The sequence below is a fragment of the Dendrobium catenatum genome, unplaced genomic scaffold (genome assembly GCF_001605985.2).
Source record: "Dendrobium catenatum unplaced genomic scaffold, ASM160598v2 fragScaff_scaffold_231, whole genome shotgun sequence".
NCBI classification, from domain to species: Eukaryota; Viridiplantae; Streptophyta; class Magnoliopsida; order Asparagales; family Orchidaceae; genus Dendrobium; species Dendrobium catenatum.
The window spans coordinates 12,918,642-12,943,360 of record NW_021318693.1 but is presented as its reverse complement, the minus strand read 5'-3'; the positions used below and the strand labels follow the sequence as shown (position 1 = coordinate 12,943,360).

Here is a 24,719-nt window from a genome sequence, read left to right as displayed (position 1 = left end):
TTTCATTCATGAGGCGAGTCATAAGCCTCAAGGCGTTTTGAGGTGCAAGTCTCAAAATCAAAATATTGCGTAAACATAAAATGATAATTTTTTTATATACTAATGAGTGAATAATATAAAACATAAAAAAGCATAAGATATGAAGTGAAATCAAAATATCTCAATAATAAGACAACATGAAATATAGTTCAACTCAAAATTATATCTTTCCCAAATCCCTGTATTTTTTTCATTAACATATAATTCCAATTTACAAAAATAAATAGCAATGACATATCACATAAGAACTCATAAGTCATCAGCACTGTAATCACTAAGGGGTTCTTCATTTGAATCATCATTATGATGAACTGCTCTCTCTCCTTCCTCCTCTCCTATAGAGTCCAATGTCGGACATTTACATTTACTTCAAGATTTATGTAAGTTTTAATATATACAGCGTGAGGCGTAAGCCTCATGCTAGTGAGGCGAGGCGGGCTTCAAGGTGGGCCTCAACCAAGTTGAAGCGTAAGCCTCATAAAAAAAACTCGAGGCGTAAGCATTGAGGCGTTTTTTAATGGAATTGCGCAAAGGCGGGCCTCAAGGCGAGCCTCATATTGAGCAATTTTAAACCATGGTTGAGACCACAACATCAATCCTCCCATGAAGCTTCTTCCAGGCCATTCTTTCCTTCATATACATGGTGCAACCCACCAAGATTCCTTTCAATAGCTGCCTTCACTCCTGCAGCCCTGTTTTTCACCAATTTCTTGCCCTCCGTTTCCTGCAGTTTTTCAGCCACAGCAGCCCTCCAAATTCTTCAAAAACTACTTCTACCACCAGCACTTCTTCAGCCATATGACACACAGCTCTTCGTTCTTCCCAGACTTCTTCAGTCGCTGTTTTAGACAGCAGCTGCTTTGATAAAACAGCAGCACAACAGCAGCATCCAGCCTAGAACTCAAGAAAGGCACATCAACAACCAGAGGTCAACCGCTGTTTCAAGATTCAACATAACCTTATTACCACCGTAATTTCTGAAGTTCACCGCCACCAAAAAGCTTCTTGCAGGCGTTTTGATATCTCCTTTTCAACATTCTACTACCTCCGTCTCCCATTAGCTGCAGAATACAACCAAGAAATTTCTCTAGAAAGATTACAGCAGCCACAAGCTCAACTCCATCTCGGTTTTTCCTTCTTGCAGCTTCCTCTACCATTCGGCCTGCTGCCTTCCTCTTTGGGTGTCTGATTTTCCCTGCATCATCAGCACGCTATTCATTCCACCATACCAACCGAACTACTGCACATTCGTCTTCAGCAATTCCACTTTGTTTTAGTCGTTGCTTGTCTCAAGAACTGTAGTTTATACCTTCCAAGACCTCCAATTCCAAGGCCAAACAGCTGCAGTTTTTCAAGAACTTCTTATACCACCTCCACCGGTCCTCAATCTGCTTTACGGACTGGTTTTCAAGAAGCATGCATTAGCAACAACCAAAGAGCTCTCAATATGAGAAACGCTGAATTGGCAGAAGCCATCCGGGCAATGCAAACAAACCAAGAATTACATTTGTCCGAACTTTAGTTTTGTTCTGCCTCTCAACAATTTAGGATTCATTCTCAAAAAAAACGTTCATCAAACCATTCATGACATCACTTTGAATTTCTCCCCCTCTATTCATCTTTTACTTCTCTCAACCTTGAGGAGAAGGCTATTTTTCATCATGGCGGGTGTGTAAGACATCAGCATATGGGATTCGATCCAAAAATCAAATGCAAAACATGGGCTACAAAGACGGCAGGACAACCAATAACTAGGATGCCTACCAAATAAGGCACAAATACATTCCACGAGCATAAATGAAAAATGGGTTCATGTATATAATTAAAACACTAGTTTAATTTTTTTAAGTTTGATTAGATAGGCCGATTCTATATTGTAAACTTGGTCTACCCAAGTATTATAAATATCTTTCTTATTGTAATGAAAGACTTACAAATGAAAAACTTGTGGTTTTTACCTCTCTAGTATCTCTTCTTTCCCCTTTTCTTCACTTGGAATCTACACCTACTCGAAAGGTGTCTTCCCCTTCTTGATATGGATCAAGAAGCATATCATGCACTACCCAATTCAAAGGGAGGACACATAAAGTCCAAATTTTATTTATTTCTGTTGTATCTCTCCTATTTCTAGTTTTTCTAAGCAATTTGTTATTGACTTCTTAGAGCTTTTGATTTTGTTCAAATTTGATTCAACTAGAATTCTAATTTTAGTGAAAATATTGCAATTACTTGTTGATTTGCATGATTTTAAGTTCATGTTAAACACTTTGAATTTATTTAATCACTGCCTTATCATTTGAATTCTAATTACCAAATATTTCTAGTGCGCATTTAAAAACAAAGTTTATGAATATTTAACAATCTTTACACTACAAATCCTAATTTTGTTTGTATGATCTATATTCATTACATCATTCTAATTGCATTAATAAATTAAAAATCTAAATAGCTTTGCATTAAGTTGGTATCAATGCCAAGGTGCATTATCATGTCAACTAAACATAGAACATATTTATTAGTTAATAAAAATATTTAATGATGTAATTTATTTAGAATCAGGTAAGTTCTGGTCAAACGCATCATAATTATGATCATGTTTAAAATTACATTCCTAGGTTTGATGTAAGCTATGATCATAGAAAATTTTCATGGCGGATCAATAACTTGGAAGGTTTAATTGAATATTATCATCTATATGATTATGGGAAAATTAAGAGTGCATTTAGACAAAGCTTTTTCAAAAGGTTATAGTCCAATGCTTTTTTTTTTACAACTTTTTTGTAACTTATTAGAAATTTCTAAAATGAGAATTTTCACAATTACATTTGCTAAATTGTGAAATGTATATAAAAGCTAATGCTTGGAGAGATGTCAATAATGCCCACAAAACATTTAAAAACTCTGCTTTTCCCATAATAATTCCACAACTAATTTAATAAATAGTTGTAGTAGTCATAAATAGATACTAAGTTATCAAAAAAAATTAGTAGGATAAGCTCAATTACTTTGGTTGCAAATGAAATAAAATCAATATAGGTTGGCATGAAACATAATCTTAAAGAGAAATATCTATCATTTGATGAACATTAGGATAACTACATAATCAAATTCAAACTTATAAATAAAATAATTCTAGTATGTTTGAATATTATACAAGGTTTACATGTCTTGTACCTAAATATGATTTGCCTAGAAAATTTTTTTATCGCTAATTTTTTTATTAAAGTCTCACTAGAGAGTTTAGGAATGAACTACAACACACCAAAAATACCATCTAAGGCTTTATCTTGATTTTGAGCATTAAGACAAGTTACGAGCATCTTATTAAGATTATTGCAATATGTTAATACCCAAAAAAAACTCAATGGAATCACATTTAAAACCTTCAAATATATGCTAATGTAATAATGAAGTATGGCAGAGAATGATTCAGTTGAAGAAAAAAGATAGTTCTTGAATATTCTTTTGACGATGTATAAGAGGAAGAGTATGATTTATGAATTTATATTTGATATTGTTGAATCCAAATCTGTATCTACATTAGATCATATTCATGTACCTAAAGATAAACTTGATGAAGGGTCGGAATTAGAATTTAAAAGCAAAATTGAGCATGACATCTGAACTCATATAAATCTAATTTATGAGTAGATCAGAAATTGGACAATTGTATCTATTGTAATTGATGAATCAAATTAGCAATCTAAAAATACAACATTTGATGAATTATCAGATGCTATTATTCCTAAAATATATGATCAAATTGATATTATGATGGGGACATCAGAGCGTGGAAAGTCTATCAGAGACGTGGCAGTAGATCTACGGTCATGATTGAGTCATTGTATTTCTGAGTTGTATTATGTATTTTCTTATTTATTATGTCATATTGTATTTGCTTTATTAGTTTTCCGTTTTTATCCCTTAAGAGAGGTCGTATGTAAGCCCAGTGGGCGTTGTCGTCTTTTATTTTCTTGAGTCTTTGTATGAGGCTATATATAGCCCCATTATTCTCTTTTGATGTTAATGAATGATTAAAAGAAAAATTTTCACAAGTCTTTTGAGTTCTCTTGAGAGCTTGAGAAATCTCAGTGAGATCCCTAGGAGAGGGAAGATTGTGCATCAACCACCAACCTAGACGAGTCGGGTTCGTGGTTTTATTTCCTATCTCTTCCCTTCCTCCTCCCACACCGCCGTCGGCCCTACTTCCCCTCTCCCCACCCACGGTCAAACCTCCCCCCACCCTCACCAAAATCCCCCGCCTTGTCACCCAACCGATCCCACCCCCACTACCAAGACTGGTGGCCACCTCCACCCTAGCCACCTGCCCCTTTGAGTTCCTCCCCCCCCCCCCCCCCCCCCCCTTTTTTTAGGGGGGGACTCCCCCCTTTTTTTTTCCTTTTCTTATTTCCTAATTTACATGGGATAAATTAGGAAGAATTTTAAATTCAAATCCAAGTTATTTGAAATTCAAAATCTTTCCTAAAATACAAAATCTATTTTAGGAAAGTTTTAAACCTCTTCTCCAAATCAATATTTGATTAAAGGGAATTTAATTTCTCTTCCTTAATTTAATTTCTCAAATTTAAGCAAGCATTAAATACTTGCCTAAAGCCCTTTTTCCCATTATTGCCGCCGACCCCCCCTTTGGGATTGGAATAAGAAATCTTTCCTAAAACCCAATTCTTTACTTTGAAAATAATTCCAAATCCCATATTCCCTCCTTGGCCGAAATCCCCATGCTCCACTTGATTTAATTTCTTTCCAAAAGGGAGTCTCTCCTTATGGAATTAAATTAATCCACTCCCTCTCTCCTTGCCACCGCCCCCCACTTGCCTTTTCTCTCTTCCTTTAATTATTCTCAATTAAGAGAATACTTAGGAAGTGTTGAATTAAAATTCCCTCCATCTCCTTTCCCAAAATCTGAACCAAAACCCTTAACCTTGCTCTCATCCTTGGTCGGCCACCTCTTTTCCCTTTCACCTCTTGATTTCTCTAGTTTACCTCCATCTCAAGAGGGGTCTTCAAGGGAATCCTCAACAATCGTCATCAACATCTCCACTTCAAAGGACATGCATGGCCGATCTCCACTTCAAAGGACATGCATGGCCGATCTGATCTTGATTATGGCCTCTCCTATGACCAACAAGGATTTGTTTGCATTCTTCACTCGAGCTTTTCGACGTAAACCCGCGCATTGATAACACCGTAGAAGAGTACGTAGAGCGCATCCTGGACACCCTAGTCGAGGCTATGGAAGAACAACTCGGCACCGTTCAGTGGAGGATCACAACTCAACCGTGATAAGGGTTTACCAATCTTCCTTTTCGCGTATTTTCATTGTCTAGCTTGCTTTTGTGATTTGATAGATTCATGAAGATCTTGCTCACCAAACTCTGCCGAGCTTAGTAAACATAGGGATTGAGTGCACTTCATTTGTTTCTAATCTTATTGTTAGATTAGGGATTTTGTTGAAAACTATTCCATTTGCATGTTGTTGATTTTCTTTGTTGTTTGATAATTCAAGCGCTTATTGTGAAGCTTGGCCTAAATGGAAGTGACCGCTCCTAAGTTTTATTTGGTCATTTTAATTTGCTATTAGTTATAATCATAATTGTTTTTATCAAGAAATCGTGCAAGTTCTTTTCATATCACTTTAAGCATGGTAGTCCTACATCATATTAATTTTATTTTTTATTCTTGATTTTAGTGGCATGCAAACTCATAAAATAAATCTAATGATAACAGCAAAGTAGGGTTAATATTTGATGGATTTTACAAATGGTAAATGTCTTAAAAGAGATCTAAAATATAAAATCTAATTGATCAAATTGATATTTTGTTATCAGCAAATTGGAGTTAATATTCAAAGGATTTTGTTAATAGTAACTGTTTTCTATATAAAATCTCATTAATCAAATTGATATTTTGTTATAAGCAAAATTAGAGTTAATATTCAATGGATTATGTTAATAGTAAATGTCTTCAAAATTGAAAATGTGTTTATACTCAATGGAAAAAAGTAAATTAAACAATTAGTCAAAGCAATTTATTTTTGTAATCATATTTTATTTTGAAATTCACAATTTTAGATATTTTGGGCATGCCAATTATGAATGCTTATGAGAAAAGGGTATGTTCTATATTTAGATTATTTCTAGTAAATAATTTTATATGGATTGGCAACCCAAGCTAATTTGATTTGTTGATGATAACAAGTTTCAAGTATTGTAGTTCCAATGCACGTGTTATATTCTTTATTATTTAAGGTAGTAAGCATTAATATTATGACTATGGGTAATAGATGAGGCTTTTTTATAGGAAAATTTATGTGAGTGTCTTCTTTTTTTTGAGAAAATGCATAAAGCAATATTATTAAGAGAAAACCAAGATAAAAGAAGTCTAAGTAAAGTTGGATCTATCACATTCCTCCTTTAATATATTAAAAAAAATAGGAGGAATGTGATTGTGATCCAAACTATCCCAAACAAAATCAATAAAGCTAGCATAGTTAGCACAACAATCGGCTAACTTATTAATGGGGGATTCATTCGGTTGGAGGGGGATTCCAAGTTGAAGAAAATACCCTAAGCTGATTAGAATCCCAGTTGAGCGTAACGAGATCATAATTGATTGAAGATGACGTGAAAGATAATGCATTAGCCGCTACAATATTATAACCATCCTCTTCATCTCCATGAACCAGCTTATTCCTACTTTTCCAAGTATGGAAAATAACAAAACAATATAAGTTCCCCAAGAAGATGTTTGAATTTGATATGCCCGTCAATTCCTTAATGCAGCATTACAAATCTTGAAAAATCGGGATATTAAATCCTCATTTGTTTATAGTCTTTATAACTTCATAGATAAAATAGCAATTGACTGCAATATGCTCCGCATCTTCAACTTTATTGCATCCTCTCGGATAGCCATTGTGATTAATGAGTCTTCTATACATAAGAAACTCATTACATGGAATAACCTTGTTGATCAATCTCCACCAAAAGAGTTCAATCCTTGGCCTGAATTTAAGTTTCTTCAACCATTTCCAATTTGCATTCTCCTTTTCATTGTTGCTTTTTTGTTCAGAAATCAGAGCTGACAAAGATTTCCCAGAATACTTGAATGAAATTTCCACTTCATCTTTAGTAATTCCGGTTTGAATTGGAACAAAGCATATAAGCTCAATCAGGTCTTTACCGAAAACCTGCTGCAGATTTTGTACATTCCATCTACCATCTTGTTTAAAATCCTATAAACTTTTTTGTTCTTCTTGTAGATCAGCCACAACGGTTGGCCACCTATCAATACATTTATCAAGGATCCACACATCCTTTGTTTTATTGATGTTCTTCCCGTCCGAGACCTTCCATCTCAAAATTTGCTGGAGAGATTTAGCTCTCTTTGTAATAACATTCCAAGATGTGGATGCTCCATATCTGTATTCTGGTTCCAGGATTCCTGATCCGTATTTTGCAATTAAAATTCTATTCAGTAGAGAGGAAGGATTGGATAAAAGACTCCAAGCAAATTTAGCTCTCTAATTTCTAATTTTATCAACAGCTGAGATAACTCCTTGTCCTCCCATTTTTTTGTTTTTACAAAGAGTTTCCCAATCAACATAGTGAATTCCCTTGCTCCTATCTTGTTTTCTCCATAAGAAATCTCTACTCAACTTGTCTAATTCTTTTAGCACTCCCAAAGGGATCAAAGAATGCGTTGAAAGAAAGATAGGAATAGACAAGAAGGAAGACTTGATTAGTTGAAGTTTACTAGAAAGAGTTAGGAAACAATTACCCCATAGATTAAGCTTGTCATATGCCTTCTCCAGCAGTCCTTGAAAATCTGAACCAGTTAGTCTTCTCATCACCATTTTGACTCCAAGATAAAGCAGCTCGTTAACTGTTTTGATGCCTAGAATTTTTGACAGGATTTTAGACTTGCTTCTACTCACTGATTTCCCAAGGAGTAATGAAGACTTTAACACATTAATCCTTTGCCCTATCAAGCTGCAGTAGTTCTTCATTATCATTTTGATTTTCTTAGCATTTATGTTGGTAGCTAAAGAAAATGCAATGATGTCATCAATATATTGTAAGTGAGACACTTTTTCTGCATTTGAAGTCACCTTGACTCCAATCTTTGGTCCTCATTGATTGAATTCTTCCGTTAACAATCGAGAGCACATGATAAACAAAAAGGGAGATAAAGGACATCCTTGCCTGAAGCCACATTTTGCCCAAATTCATTCGGTATTCAAGCCATTGATGAGAATGGTATATTTAGTATCAACTACACATTGAAGTAGCAGTTTTGAGAATTTATCCGGGAAACCAAATATATTTAACACCTGCTTCAAGGTTTTCCATCCCATACTATCGTAGGCTTGTTCCATATCAACTTTGATAGCCATCATGCCTTTTCTTGATTTATAAAACCTAAATTTGCTGATGATCTCTTGAGTAAGTAGGATATTATCCGAAATGGATCTACCCTTAACAAATGCCACTTGATTTTCTAATATAATTTTAGGAATGCAGTTCAACAAAATTCTTGCTACTATTTTGTATATGGAATTACATAGACTTATGGGTCTATAATTAGAAGGAGTTGTCGAATTTTTGAGCTTGAGTATAAGAACTACTGAAGTTTCCTTCCAATGTTCACACATCAAGCTAGTTTGTAAAAAATGATTCACTGCCTTCCAAACATCATTCTTAATGATGTTCCAATAAAATTTAATAAAAGTATATGTTATGCCATCTAGACCAGGAGAAATGTTACCTTCCAAATGCCGAACAACAGCTTCCAGTTCTGTTTCAGAAAATTCAGCCATCAGCATTTCTTTATCAGCTTCGTCCAGCACACTGCTTGGTTTCGGCCAACCAGTTAATTTACATCTTCTTGCTCTCCATTTTTCCTTGAAATACTCAAATAAAGTATCTTCAATACTCTTATGCTCCTCCAACATTCTACCATTGGAATCTTTAATTTGCTTAATGAAGTTCATGTTTTGTCTAGCAAAGGCAACAAAATGAAAATACTCTGAATTTGAATCACTTTCTCTGATCCACTTGACCTTAGCTCTCTGTCTCCATCAAGAACTAAGCCTTCCCAAGGTAGAGTTTAATTCCTTTACCTTGTATTTCAACAAACAGATTTTCTCATAAGATAAGCCACCTGATTTTGCTTCTTCCTCTTGCAGCTCACTGATATCTTTCTACAATTCATCTTTAAGGGAGTTGAGGTTTGAATGCTTGGCTCTACTCCAGTGATATAAAGCTTTTAGAACTCTTCTAAATTTAAGATTCAATGATTGAACTTCATCACCTTTAACAGTCTTCTTCCAAGACTTGGTTTCTATAGCTTTGGATGCTGGAAATGAAGTCCAAATCTCTTCAAACTGCAGCTTTTTTGGCTTACGAAATCCTGAAGTAAAAATGTTAATCACTAAAGGGCAGTGATCTGAAGCAATTCTACCAAGATGTCGAATAACCGCTGGTTGAATAATTTTGATAGCAGCCGAGTTGAGAAGGTAGCGATTCAGTCTCTCTAAAATGCGAGCTCCTCCCTTCTTATTATTACACCAAGTAAATTTGGGACCAATAATTCCAACATCATGAAAATCGCAGCTATTCATGAATAAATTCATGTCGTAAGGACCTTGAGAAAAAGTGAACCTCTTGCCTCCCATTTTTTCTTCTTGAGATAAGATGCAATTGAAATCACCTCCAATGATAAAAGGAAGGTGAGTATTTGAATAAGCTTCTAAACTCTCCCACAATTGTCTTCTCTTATAAGTATCTCTACTTTCATAGACCGTGGTTGTCAACCATTCTCCTTTGCTTGGAATTTTGAATATTCCAATCACTGCTTGTGAAGAAGCATGAAGTACAGTAAAAGAGCAAATTTTACTTTTCCAGCTGATCAGTATTCCACCCAAAAGGCCTTCTGCTGGAACAAAGAAGAAGTCCTAGCAATCTCCAATGAGTTTATTGATATCTTGTCTATCAAAAAACACAACTTTCATTTCAACTAATCCCACAAGGAATTATGTTCTTTAACAAAATCCCTTAAGTAGCGGGAGGCTTCTGACTTCCTAGCCCCCCTGCAGTTCCAGAAAGCTAGGGAAGTTATTTGAGCTTAAAAGTGGAATTAATTCCACTTTTAATCTTCTTAGTATTTTCACCTTTCCTTCTTTAAGATAAAATATTGTCTTTTTCCTAGAGAATTGAGTTCTTTGATAAGCTTGCCTTTGACTTTTGAAGTATCAGCCAACTCCATTACCTTATCAGCAACATTACTTTCCGGCGTATTGAATTGAATTTCACCTTCTTCCAGTTCACCTTCCTCCGTTTCGGTGCAAATGGCCTCTCCTTTTGCTGAGTTAGGACTGAGATTGTCTAACTTGTTATTATCACCAACTGAATTCAGGTTTAACAAAACTGTTCCAGGACTAACTGGAACTGCTACATTCTCAATAATGTCTTTGGAAACATCCTCTTTAGTGCCTTCTTCATTATTCCTGACATTTCCTTTCAAAATGTCTTCTTTATAATTTTGCAATGCTACTTCAGCTCCCCCTATCTTTTCTGCTCCTTCTGGATTTGGATCAAATAATTGATCTGAATTAGAGGAAGATTTTTGAACATAAACTTGTTTAATTGTCTTCATATTGGCTGTCTTCTGAATCTCCTTGCCCAAATTTGGATCAATTTTCCTTCTTCTTCTCATATTTTTGACTAGCACCCAAGGTCCATAAACCTTGTCAGGTTCTTCAACAGCCTGAAGATTCTGAGATTCCATATGAGAAACATAATTTTTACTGTTAGCTTCCAATCAAACTGGCTTTCCTTCTTTACATTTGTCAACCAAATGTCCCACTTTGCCACACCTAAAACAAAAGGAGGAGACTTTCTCATATTTAACTTTCTGAAAGAAACGCCCGCAAGATCCTTCTACCCAAACACCAGTTGGGAATTGTTGATTAAGAGCCATTCTGATACAAACTCTTGCGTACTCCCTCTTGCTCCACTGAAACATGTTTCCATCTATCCATAGCGGCTGCCCAATCATTGAAGCAATTCTAGCCACATTGTCTTTATCCCAACAAATTAATGGAAGGCGAGAAAGCATGACCCATATAGGAGATGTAAGTCCTTTTAATGATGGAACATGTTTCCATCTATCCATAGCGGCTGCCCAATCATTGAAGCAATTCTAGCCACATTGTCTTTATCCCAACAAATTAATGGAAGGCGAGAAAGCATGACCCATATAGGAGATGTAAGTCCTTTTAATGATGGAGTGAATAGTGGAGACCATCTATCTATTCCCACTATCTGACCATTGACGTACCAAGGTCCTCCTTCTAATACCTTGTAATGTAGACAAAGGGGGGGTCGACCCATGTCCAAAATAATATGAATTTTGGCTTCCCTTGAGTCTACTAGCTCAATCAAAATTGAGCTGAAATTTTAGTTCATTTATGAGCTGGTCTTTAGTTCACTTATTGAACTAAGGGTTAGCTCATTATTAGCTATGATTTTAGTTCATAGTTATCTTTTTATTAAATGCACTTTTTATGTTTTTAATGTTTTAAGTTATGGTATCTCTTGGGTTTCCGAAAAGGACTTTTGGAATCCCAAGAAGTTGTTTGGTTTTCCCATGGTGGCTCCTTGAATTCCACCATGGCTTTTTGTGCTTTTGCCCTTTGGATTCCGGCTGGCTGCGGTTTCCCGTGCTTGTGCTTCCTCCCGTGACCGTGGCCCCTTGGTTCCCGCTCGGTCTCCTTGGTTTCCGCAATTGGCTCTTCGGTTGCTTGGCTTGGGATTTATTTTTAGGTGTTTTAATGCTTGTGATGTTTAGGTTCTTGTGATAATTAATGTTATGTGTCTTTTAATATTCCCTTTCATATCTATATATATGGGGGATTTGTTATGTTTAAAAAAGATGAATGATAAGTTATTTTTGGAAGCTTTAACCTGCGGGTTTGCTTTGGAAATCCTGCGGGCTCTTTCCACGCTTCTTTCTCATCCCCTCCGGAAATCCTGCGGGCTCTTTCCAACCTTTCTTCTCGGGCTTCTAACCTCTTTCGTCTCTCCGCAAGTACCACTCCACCTGTATCTTTCTTCCAAGTGCAGCAACTTTAGGGTGTCGTCATTTTATTTGGAGTCTAGTTTGTAAGTTTTTATTTATGTCAAATTTGAAATATAAGAGTTTGTTCTCTTCTCTCTTCTCATCTTGAATTTCGTCTCAAGTCGTGTCTCTTCGTTTTTGTGTCGTCGTCCCACCTCTCTTGTGAGGGTGAGGGGTATAGGCTCCTCTATATTTCTTGCCCCCACCACCTTGTCAACAGCAGTCATATCAAAGAAGGAACATAGAGTCCATCCGAGACCCAGGGAAGTGATGTGAAACTTCCCAAACAAGTTCCATTGGCGACGAAGTTCTCTGGCTATCACAAAAACTGGGGCATTGTCTTCAAATACTTTAACTACAATAGAGTATTGCAGTTTCTCAGCATTAATCTTCATACTGGATTCGTTCAGCCTAATAGTTTTTTCGTCCTCTGAGATTAAGGACTCGTCTCTAGCAAAGTTGACTTTGATGTTTGGTTTCCTTACCACTGAATTGAGAGCATTTTTGCCACTGTTATCATCTGCAATTTTATTGATACCCTCACCGACATTATGACAAGCATCTGAAGTTTTTTCCGAAAGTTTTTGAGCAAAGGATACACCTTCCTTCAAAAACAGAGACTTTGAGGCATTATTGTTAAATCTGTTCACAAATAATTTCATGCTTGATGAAGACGAAGCTTCCGTGTCATAGAAACAGCGAGTCGGAGATGGGCCATTATCCGAACGAAGATTGTTATCTTGAACTGGATTCAATTTTCCTTTGCCTTTACCAGGCACTGGTGGGGATTTCTTCAGAACTTCAGTTGAAGGCACATGGATTCTGAGAGGGCCTGCTTTCAATGGATTGAACGAACCTTGAGGACGAATAGAAACTGAAAATGGATCGCCGGGGGGAATCCGACGATCAGCGGCGAAAGCCGCCACCTCCTCCGTCATTGACGGGTTACCTGCCAAGAAAAAAGGAGATGGAAATTTTGAAATCAAACGGAACTTTCTCTCTCTACTTTCCTAGAGTTTCTCTCTCTACTTTCTACTTTGGAGGAATTTAATGTTCTTTATGAATGTGAGTGTCTTCAGGTATAAGATCTCATGAGATTATTCTTTTTTCTGTTCAACATACTTTTGGTTGATGTCACAATACCTTGCCCATCTTGTTGTTATCTCTGATATGTTGCATATCTTACAATCTCCTAAAGTGGATTCGCTCGTCTTTCGCTTTGGTTTTCACAGTAAATCTTCTATTCCATGGTTATTTTGAACTATTGGTGTTATGATTGCTTGAATTTTGAATTAAATAGAATAAAATTAGGATAATTTTGTGCTAATCATAACTATTAACCTAGAGACAATGAATCTATAAATAGATAGTCTAAAGAATATAATTGAAATAGCTTTGATTAACAAAAAATAATACTCTAGTTTAAAGTTGTATGTAATACCTTCAAGTGTGATACAAATGTGAGAATCAAATTCCAACACAAGTAGTCTCCTTATGCCAATGCGACAACTAGATTATTTATCCTAAATAATTTGTTTGTCTTGATACCGTGTTCTTGAATTTTCAAATTTAATGCAACTAGAAAATCCAATTATGATAAAAAAATTGTAATTGCATGTTGATTTCGCATTATTTGAATTTCTTGTCGATTTCTTCATATTTATTCATCATTGCATTACTTTTTGGATGATAATTATTATATTTTCTATTTAAATTTAACAAAATCCATTTTTTAGTATTTAGTGAACTTTAATCTATGAATCTGTTATGAAACAAGTGCAGAAATCACCAAAGTAATGGTTGAAATGGGAAATTTCAGCAAGAACATGCAGAAATTTGAAGAAATTCCTTTGAAAATCAACAGAAAAACTTAATAATAGATGAAAAATAGAAGAAAACAAGCAAGATACAATTGATTTTCAATTCGAGAGGAAGATCCGGCTCTCCTAATCTCTAGCTGGTGGCTAGAGCCCAAGCAACCCTAGAGAACTCCAAAATTAAGCAAAAACATGTATAACCCTATCCATAGCATAAGAATAGTTAATAAAAGCAAATAACACAATGTAAAAGGTCCAAACAACCCTTTAAATTCCATCTCCAGCACATCTGCCCCTCTCTCTTCTTTAAAACATGGACCCCACCCCAAAGGGGGAAGGATTTGCCTGGTTCCACCCAGGCTTCCGCTTGGTATAACATTGGGTCGATCCCTTCTGGACTAACCGAATCGGCCCCTCCTGTGCCGGTCTAACAAAATCCTAACTTTTGCATGGTCAACATTCATTGTATTATTCTACTTGCATTAGAAAACCTAAGCCCTATGCCATAGACTGTAATATGTATGGTTATATCAATATATCAAATAAACGAATGACATAATAATTGGTCAAAATATACAATTATAACAAACTATAAGCTATATTTCTATACAACTACAATGTGATCATCAAATGTCAAAATTGTATTCATAAATTTGATGGGAATTTGGGAATTATGATCTTAGAAAATTTTCAATTTGGATCCTTAGTTTACAATACTTCTTTTTAGTGTTTAACATTACGCAATATGAGGCTCTCCTTGAGGCCCACCACAGCGCAATTCCAGTGAAAAACGCATCGAGGCTTACACCTCAAACTTTTTTATAAGGATTGCACCTCAGCTTGGCTGAGGCCCGCCTTAAGGCATGTCATGCCTCATTGACGTGAGGCTTATGCCTTACCCAATTTATATATATATTTTTTAAAAACTTACCTAAATCCTAAATTAAAGCCCCGAACAAAACACTCTTTAATGCATCCCCAAGCTATAGCAACTTCCTTTCAACTATCTTGACCTCCACCCTCCATTTTATTGATAGTCACCACTGTCGTAGCTGCCTCCAAAAATCACTTGAAACTCGCACACCACCACCACCCACCTCTTCTAAAATTTTATGAGTATTTATCTCATCTTTAGGTTGATGAAAAAACATTTATGAAAGAAGAATATGACTGAAATAAATGAAAAAAGAATAAAATTGGGAGGCAGGGGAGAGACCAATTTGTTATGATGACAACTCAGATAAAAACCTCCTCAAAGATGATAATGTAGATAATTTTTAAGTTTTTGTCAACTATTTTAGTTTTCTTTAAGAATTAAATGTGGATGAGTAAGAAACTGAGAAAAAAGGAATTTGGTGTTTAACATGATATTATATGATACTTTTATGCTATAATAAATATTATTTTGATCTTATAATATTTGTATTTCATTTCTATTTCATGCAATTTATCACTTGACATTTTATGCCTTGTGCAATTTTTTATATTATATATATGTCAATTTATTACTTCATAATTTTATATAAAGTTAATATGTCATCCTTTAATATATTATTTAAGTATTACATAAAAAAATCACTTTTAACATTTATTTTGGCTAAACGCAATTTTTTGATTTTGAGGTTTATGCCTCAAAATGCCTTGAGGCTTACGCTTCGCTTTATGAACAAAAAACGCCTCAATACCCAATTGTGCAATTTTAAATTTGGTTTCTTTTAAAAGAAATAGTTTAGCTGATTCTCAATGTGTGCACATGGTCAAATCAATAGTAATGGGACAAGTTCAATCATTTAGATGAGGTGTTATTATTAAGTCATCTTAGATTGATTAGATATACAAACATAAAAAGTAATTTTTGTTGTTTGGTAAGTATATGGATCAATTGCATGATCAATTCTTATATGAGCGATTTAAAAATTATAAATAAGGTAAATATGTTGAATTAGAGTATTATGCAAAGTTTACCATTTTTGTAGCTAAATGTTATTTACTTTCAGAGTATTATGTTTTTAATAATTTATTTTACTAAAGGACTTAGCAAGAAAGTAGGGATGAACTGAAATGTAATTCAACAAAATATTGCATAATACTTTATAAATATTCTTGGTTATTGAGAAAAATTATAGCTAAATGTTGATTGCTTTTAAACTATTATGTTTTAATTATTTGTTTACTTAAAGTACCTAAGCAAGAAATTAAGGATGAACCAAACTACAACAACAACAACAACAACCTCAAGTCTTTATCCCACTACATGGGGTCGGCAACATGAATCATTTTTTCTCCAATGTGTTTGGTTAAGAGTCAAATTCTCATTTAGATCTAATAAAGAAATGTCATTTCTAATATTTTCTAATCAAGTTTTTTTAGGCCTACCTCTACCCTTCTTAACATAGGTTAAATCTAATACATCTACTCTCTTAACCAGGTCAACAGAAAGCCGCCGGTTTTATGTGACCAAACCATCTAAGGAGACTCTCTAATCTTATCTGCAACTGGAGCTACTCCAACTTTTTCATGTATATGCTCATTAGGGATGAACTAAACTACAACAACAACATCAACAACATCAAGCCTTTGTCCCACTACGTGGGGTCCGCTACATGAATCCCTTTTCTCCATTGTGTCATGTTAAAAATCAAATTCTCATTTAAATCTAATAAAGAAAAATCATTTCTAATATTTTCTAACCAAGTCTTTTAAGGTCTACCTCTACCTTATATATTGAGGAATATTATGCCTAAGACTTTATGCATATTATATACTGAGGAATATTATAATGATTCTCTTAGGATTATAACTCCTATGATTAGTGGCTCTAACGGAAAATCAAAGCCATTTCTATTAAATCTTTATCACATACATACAAGCCAACACGAAAATCATTTATGGTTGAATCTAATCTAATTGAAGGGACCGAAGTTAATTAATATTCTTTTGAGGATAAATTAGATACAAAATATGATTTGCAATTATAATCTAGCTCTACATCTAATCTTATTTGAATCTGAATTTACACCTATAATAAATCATATTCAAGACCTAACCTATGTTTGAACAAGAGTTAGAATTTGCATTTGAGCATGCAATCATATCTAAATAAAAACTTCCAATTAAAATTGAGTAAATGCATGAATAAGAAATTGAATCAATCATATCCACTATAGTTGATAAATCAATTGAGCAATCTAATAATGCAACTCTTGTTAATCATATGATAATATTATTTCTATGATAAATGAACAAACTAATATTAATATTGTTTTCTGTTCTTGATCTAATAATATACAAATCCATAAAAATAACTCTATGAAGAGAATTAACTTACATGAATATTAAAAAAAGTATTAACAATTCATGCCCTAAAGTAAAACTAAAATTTAAAATTACACCCACCAGAACAATTCTAAATGTGCATAATTCATCACATCTTACATTTAGATCGTTTAGGTTAGTTTTCTGTAAAGAGATTCTTCAATCATAGAGGCATATCATTTAGTGTATGGTTTATTTTTGAATTTTCTATGACCACTTTTTTGGACGTCCCAAAGTTCACCAAATAGGATTTATTATAGCATGGGCAAGTTTTGAACAAAGACCTTGGCAACAACTTCGGAATCTTCGACCAACCAGACTATTTGGTTATGAGAACTCAACCAAATTGAATAATTTTGACTACAAACTCCAGATTTAGAAAAAATCCATCATATGGGCCCATAGGGAGTCTAGGCTGTAGTGCAGCATGCATGAGGATAGATGAGTTATATTCTTCCAAGAAAATTTGATGGTAAAAGAGCCACAGCCTTTCAAGCAAAAAATAAGGTGAGAAAAGTAAAAAAAACATTAAATTGGAGTTCTTTTCAGATATAGATTGAATAATAACAGCAAAAACAAAATAATTCATCACAGAATATTCACTTTCTATCATCTCATGATGTGGAATGAGAAGATAATGGTACCTGAGCAATAGCAGCATAACGAGCAAGCCCCCAAGCAGCCTCTTTCACAGCCAAAGCTGAAGGACCACAGGGAATACTTACAACAGTCCGCCTGATGACATGTAAATACCATGTAAGAATTGATGAAGTTTCATTAGGAATGTAGAAATAATATAAACGTAATTAATCAAGACAAACCACTTAGCAAAGCGAGCTCCTTGTTTGTAATATTCAGCACACCTAGATGCCAATCCATCCAATCCTTGACACCAAGACTCGTTGTTTGAACCTGGTAATGGAACCAAACCCTAGCGACAAGAAGTGACAAGTAAATTTCCCATTATGGGCATAACCTTCATCAGTCAAGAACCACCCGTACTAACATACTACACATCTTCAAAAGAAGCTGAAGCACAACAATGATGAAAAAAACCTTGTCAACTTTGATTCCAGGCACAATATTCTCCCCCCTCAGGCAATCCACAAACTTTGTTCCATCAATTGTTGACTGATAAAGAGTTTCCTCAAAAAGAATAGCTCCAGAAATATATTCACCCAACCCAGAGGTCGTCAGTAATAGCTGTCTGTAAGCCTGTCTATTCGCCTCAGTATTGTCCAAACCAATAGAAGCTAGCCTCTTGCCGCAAGTAGCATTTGATTCATCTATTGCCAGAATACCACGTCCAGGTGAAGCAATTGATTTCTACAGAAAAAAATATTATGTTAACAAACAAATGACATACTCATGATAGTTCTTGCAGAATTTAGAAATATATCACAACAACAACAACAACAAGCTTTTATCCCACTATGTGGGGTCGGCTACATGAATCATTTTTCTCCATTGTATCCAGTTAAGAGTCAAATTCTCATCTGAATCTAATAAAGAAAGGTCATTTCTAATATTTTCTAATCAAGTCTTTTTAAGTCTACATCTACCTTTATTAACATAAATCAAATCTAATACATATACACTTTCCTAACTGGGTTACCGGAAGACCTCCATAATTCAAGTTTATTTTCAACTCCCTCTCTAGTCTTATCAACAAGAAGAATATCATCAGCAAAAAGCATACACCATGATACAACCTCTTGCAAATGTCTAGTGAGAACATCCATAACTAAAGCAAAAGATATGGGATTTGGTTGATCCTTGATGTAAACCAACTGAAATAGGAAAATACTTGGTCAAACCACCTTGTGCTTTAACACAACAGCTCCTGCACACATATCCTTAATGACATGAATATAAGCACTATCAACTGCTTTCTTATGTAGAACTCTCCAAAGTACTTCTCTTGAAACTTTATCATATGCTTTCTCTAAATCAATAAAAATCATATATAGATCCTCCATATTCTCTCTATACTTCTCCATCAACCCTCTCAATAAATGTATAGCATCCATAGTTGACCTACCTCGTATGAATCCAAATTGATTTTGAGAATCATTAGTGTCATACCGCAACCTATGATCCATAACTCTCTCTCATAGTTTTAAAGTATGACACATTAACTTACTTCCTTTATAATTTGCACGATCTTGTGTATCACCTTTATTCTTAAAAATAGAAATCAACATACTATTCTCCAATCATCTAGCATCTTTTTAGTCTTCAAAATAATATTAAAAAATTTAGTAAGCCGAGAAATTCATTCATCTCCTAAGCATTTCCACACCTCTATTGGAATATCATAAGGTCCAACAGCTTTTCCACACTTCATTTTCTCTAAAGCCTCTTTAACTTTGATTTTACTAATACGTTGATAAAAATAAAAATCTTTATTTTCATTTTGTTGACGCACTTTTTTTTTTGCATCGACTCGACTCCAATCGAGCCAGACTAGGCTCGATCGTGCTCGATCGATTCGATCGAAGGTCGTCGAAATGAAATTGACTCAAATCAAACCCCGATTTAATTAAATTAAATCAATTTAATTTAATTTAAATCAAATCAATCCAATTCAAATCCAATCGAACCCTGTCGAGCTCGATTCGATGCGATTCGACATCGATTCAAGCTTAATTTCATGAAATTAGCTGGATCGGGCCCAAACCGACCCAAATCGGTTCGGGTCGAGTCCAATCCGGACTCAATTTCAACCCTAATTTCTCAATTTGGGCTGAATTTGATTTTCAAATCAAAGTTTGAGATCAAGGGCTCAAATTTCACATAGATTTTTGCCCTAAATCCATCATTCCATGCGTGAGAAGCTGGATTAGTTCACTTGGGCGGCATTTTTTTTTTGGCGGGACGTGCTCCTCTAAGGACACGAAAGGAGAAAGGGGGGGAGCATTCGGTTTCCCTCGTAGGTTCCGTCCCAGACAGAGCACGGGAGAGAGGGAGAGGGGCATTTCGCCCCTTTGTGTGCGTCTCCAGTCGCGGAGAAGAAGGGAACGGAGGCCTCTGTGCCGTTCGTCCCTCCCAGGCGAAACAGACAGAGGAAAATATCGGGACAGGGAGAGCCATTTTCGGCTCTCCTGTGCGGTTTCTTCTTGTCCCGAGAGAAAGGAGCGGGAGAGGGAAAGAGCCGCTAGGCTCTAGCTTGCTTGCGACTCCTGCATCCGTCCAGGCGATAGGAAGAGGCCAACTAGTGGCTTCTTGCATGCGACCTAGCCAAGAACTGTTGTTTTCCAATCCTTTAGACCGAAAAGAATGTCTCTCTCGCTGCTGTTGGAGGTATTCTCTCTCAAAATCTAGGGCAAAGGCATGCTGAAATCCGCCTTTGTTGCAGCTAAGAGAAGGTAGGAAGCCTCTACTTCCTTCCAGACCCTCTCCGGAAACCTCGAAACAGTGTATTTTGCTGTTTGGAGCGCTTGGACAGCAAGCGACAACCTCCGGGAGCATCCAAACAGTGAAAACTGCTGTCCGGAGCAGTTTGGACAGCAAATCCACCCTCCGAAAAAGCTTGGACAGCAGCGACGCCATCCGGAAAGGCTTGGACAGCAGCCTTCTTCCTTGGGAAAGTCTTGGACAGCAGTTTGGAGCTTTCAAAGGACTTGGACAGCGAGCCGGAACTTGGACAGGAGCGCTAGGACAACCCGGGTGAAGTAAAATCCTAAAACTTAGTGAAACCTAGGGTCCCCCAAGGCCATTGATGTGTGGATGACGTCCCCAAGCCATAGGTGCCTTAGAAACTTCATTTGCTTGCTTCCCCAAAACCTATGTGCGCTGCCCTCTCCGCAAAACAGCGGAAATCCGGTGATTTCCGTTTGTTTGCTCTCTTGTGAGAGTCAAAGAGGCATGCCAACGCGTGTAGGGGTATTGGATTGATATCCAACACCTCTCAAATGTATGTAATAGCATTCATATTGTGTTCAAACCGTCGCCTATAACAAACCTAGGCTTCGCCGTCAAAGCACCCAAATTTGGAAGCTATGCATTTGGCCAAATCAATTGCATGTTGCTTAGAATTTAGATTATGCCAAAATTGATCTAAATAAATAGTGTAGGTGTCTTTCTCTAAGGATTGCACACTTCTAAAATTATTGGGAGATTGATATGCATGTTTATTTAATTTGTAGGGAAAACTTGGGGTAGATATGGGTTTCCAAAGACCCATAAGCCACCCCTTATGTGCTCTTGAATTATTTAAATATGTGTTGCATCTCCTAATTCTCATGGATAAGGATGATAACAAATGATACTTTAGTATGCAAACTATCTAAATTTGTGTCATGACAAAATTGATACAAACTTTGGAGAGTTTGCATATTGGAACGAATAGTCTCTACAAGTTACTCCAAGACCATAGGAAATCAATTCTTCCCTCTCCTAATTGAGTCCAAAACACTCTAAAAGACATAGGGAAATTCCTTTCAAGCATGCATCTCCTCTTTCCATGGATCCAAAACATTCATGGAGGAATGAAGAATCTTCTTTCATGCATAATGCTTGGAGCATTCTCAAAGCTCCAAGTTTTAGATTGCATGAATCATTGGCAACTTGGAACCAACTTCCAAGATCTTTCATCTCTCTTGTTGGAACATAAACCAACAAGGATCCCCTTCATGTGTGATATGTTGGAGCACCCTCAAAGCTCTAAATCATTCTATCACATGAATCTTTAGAGTCTTAGGACCAAATCCTAAGCCCAAACCTTTATTTGTAGAGATAAAATCAACAATCCCCCTCTTTCATACATAATTTTTTGGGACCTTTCAAGTCTCCAAACATGTCATTACAAGAATTATTTGGAGCTTAGGACCAAATCCTGAGCTATCTCTTTCATTTGTTGAGTCACAAAATCAACAAATGAGTATCTAACTCCATTCACTTGACTTCAACTAAGTGAATGATCCTACCTCTTTGAATACCAAATATTCAAAGGATATCCTTGAACTTTTGTAACTCTCAAGTTAAATCTTCTTCCTTCAACTCCAAAGTTGTAGAAAATTTATCAAATCATTTATTCCTTGGAACACAAACCAATGAGTAATCATCTAAATTTAGGACTCAAATCCAAGTCTTCCTCATTTTCTTAGCCCAAAGTTGAGCAAATGATAATCTTCCTTTAAGTACCAAATACTTAAAGAGACTTCACCATTTACTTAGCCTAAATCAACTAAGTGGTCCTCCCTAACCTCTAATTTACAATTCATAAGTTGTAATTCATTTCTCCTTTCCTACAACTCAAAAGTTGTAGGAAACTATCTCATTCTCTAAGGACACCAAATCATGAGAATGTGCATGCCCTCTTTGAACACCAAATGTTCAAAGAATGTTCATGGGGTTGTGGCTTCCAAGTTGCATCCCTTCTCCTCCATCCCTCCAATCCAAATTGGAGGAGTGAATTTCCCTCTTTGGACAACAAATGTTCAAAGAACATTCATTGATTTGCAACCTCTATAGTTGCATTTTTTCCTCTTTCCTACAAGTCAAGATTGTAGGAGAGTACCCAAATCCATCTTCACGCATCCAAATCCTAGTTGGGAGGATGAATTCCCCTTTGAACACCAAATGTTCAAGGGCATTTATGATTTGCAACCTCTAAGTTGCATTTCCCTTTTCCTTTCCTACAAGCTAAGATTGTAGGAAAGCATCTAAACCCATTTTCATGCTCTCAAACCCAAGTTGGGACAATGAATTCCTCTCTTTGGACACCCGAAAGTCCAAGGAATCTTTGATGTGTGGCTCAAATCTATATATCAATCTTCTTTATTTGCTTAGTCCAAATTAAACAAATGAAATCCAACTCCTTGAATATGACAATTCAAGGAGATATCTTTTTGATTTGTAGCCTCAAAGCTAGTAATCTCTATTCACTTTTATAGGTTCCAAAAGCCTTAAAAGATGTAATATCTTAGCCCAAAAGCTATATGTTCTCTCTCCTTCAACTCCAAAGTTGTAGGAGACTTCCCCTCCCTTTAGCTCCAAAAGCTAGAGGGAGTTCCCCTACAATTAGCCCAAAAGCTAAATGTTGAATTCCTTTCTCCCCTTAAGCTCCAAAAACTAAGGAGATTTTTCCAACATGTAGCCCAAAAGTTACATGTTGGACACTTTTCTTAGACCCAAAATCTAAGTAACCTCCTCCACTCAACCCAAATTGAGTGATTTTTCTTATGACATTTAAAATGCTAAACCTATAGATGTTCTTAGGAATTATCCAATCTGCTGAAGTTCATCCTACCATATTGGATGGATTTCACCAAGTCCTAAGTGAAACCCCTTAGGCGGGTCTATCTTACCCTATTAGATAGACATTTCTCTTATCCAAACATTAAGAGAACTTTAAAACACCTAAAAATTACTTAGGTCCCCTTTTGATATAATGATCAATCATGTCCCCCAAAATGCGGGATGCCTACATCATTGTATCTTAGGATTCATAAGTAACAGACTTGCCCAAAAGCAAGCATGTGGTTACTTTATGGGTTCTTCATAACCCTCCTAAATATGAAACATTTAAAAATCAAATAAAATCTTTAAGTCACAAACAACTTAAAGTGAAATCAACCTTGGATAAAGATTAAACATCTTCATTCCAAAATAAAATCAAAGACCCTTAGTGTGACATGCTACACAAGCCTCACACATTTAGGTGCACAACCCCTTAGGCATGCTAGGATTAGGATTTTTCTTTTCTGTGCATGTGTTTGATGTTGTGGTGTGATTGCCCTTGAATTGTTTGCGTTATGGGCACTTGCCCTTAAGTGGATAGTGTAGAAATATATCTGTTCTTCTTGCAGGTGGTCATATCTAAAATGGGAGGGCGCTCATAAATAATAAACTGCTTGCATGACAGGTGCTGCTTAAAACCCCCCAAAAATGTGGCCAATAGGGTAGAAGCAGGTGTTTGACACCCTAAGTGCTAAACAAAATTCTTAATATAATGCTTTATTATATAAACTGCTTCTAATCCACTGCAGGTTTGAGTCTTTTTTCTTTTTAAACATGTATTTAATAGAATTGTAATTGTATCAAACTTGTTGGGGTTTGGAGCAAAAGAATGAAGTGGACTAGAAGGATGTACCTGCAAAGGTGAAGCCTAATGTCCATTCAAAAGTCAAAGAGCCTGAAGAACCCCACAAGTAGAGTATGTAAATTTGACTGGGTTGTATAATGGCAGGCAACTCAGCTGCCAAATCTGGTTATAATAATGTGGACTCTCTTTACATTTCCTAGCATTTGAATATAAATAAAGCATGCTTTGATTGTTTACCTGGTTGTGAATAGAAATGCATCTTTTTCCTAGGTTTCTTTCTTTGCTTTTGCTTGGGAGTGGCTTGCGTCGTCTGTCAGAGAGGACCCGCGACGCCTAGTCTAGACCCACAGTCACGGAGA

At 35.9% G+C, this 24,719-nt stretch overlaps 1 protein-coding gene across 1 annotated transcript in view; it reads right to left on the bottom strand.

Moving 5' to 3' along the window:
* The window catches only part of LOC110097108 (fructose-bisphosphate aldolase 3, chloroplastic), a 75,106-nt gene that overhangs the window by 6,495 nt on the left and 43,892 nt on the right, over positions 1–24,719 (bottom strand). The window contains exons 2-4 of the mRNA XM_020823348.2: positions 18,369–18,638; positions 18,134–18,243; positions 17,957–18,047 (exon numbers count right to left, since the gene is read on the bottom strand). Of these exons, the coding sequence (XP_020679007.1) occupies positions 17,957–18,047; positions 18,134–18,243; positions 18,369–18,638 (471 nt within the window). The remainder of the gene's footprint in view (positions 1–17,956; positions 18,048–18,133; positions 18,244–18,368; positions 18,639–24,719) is intronic.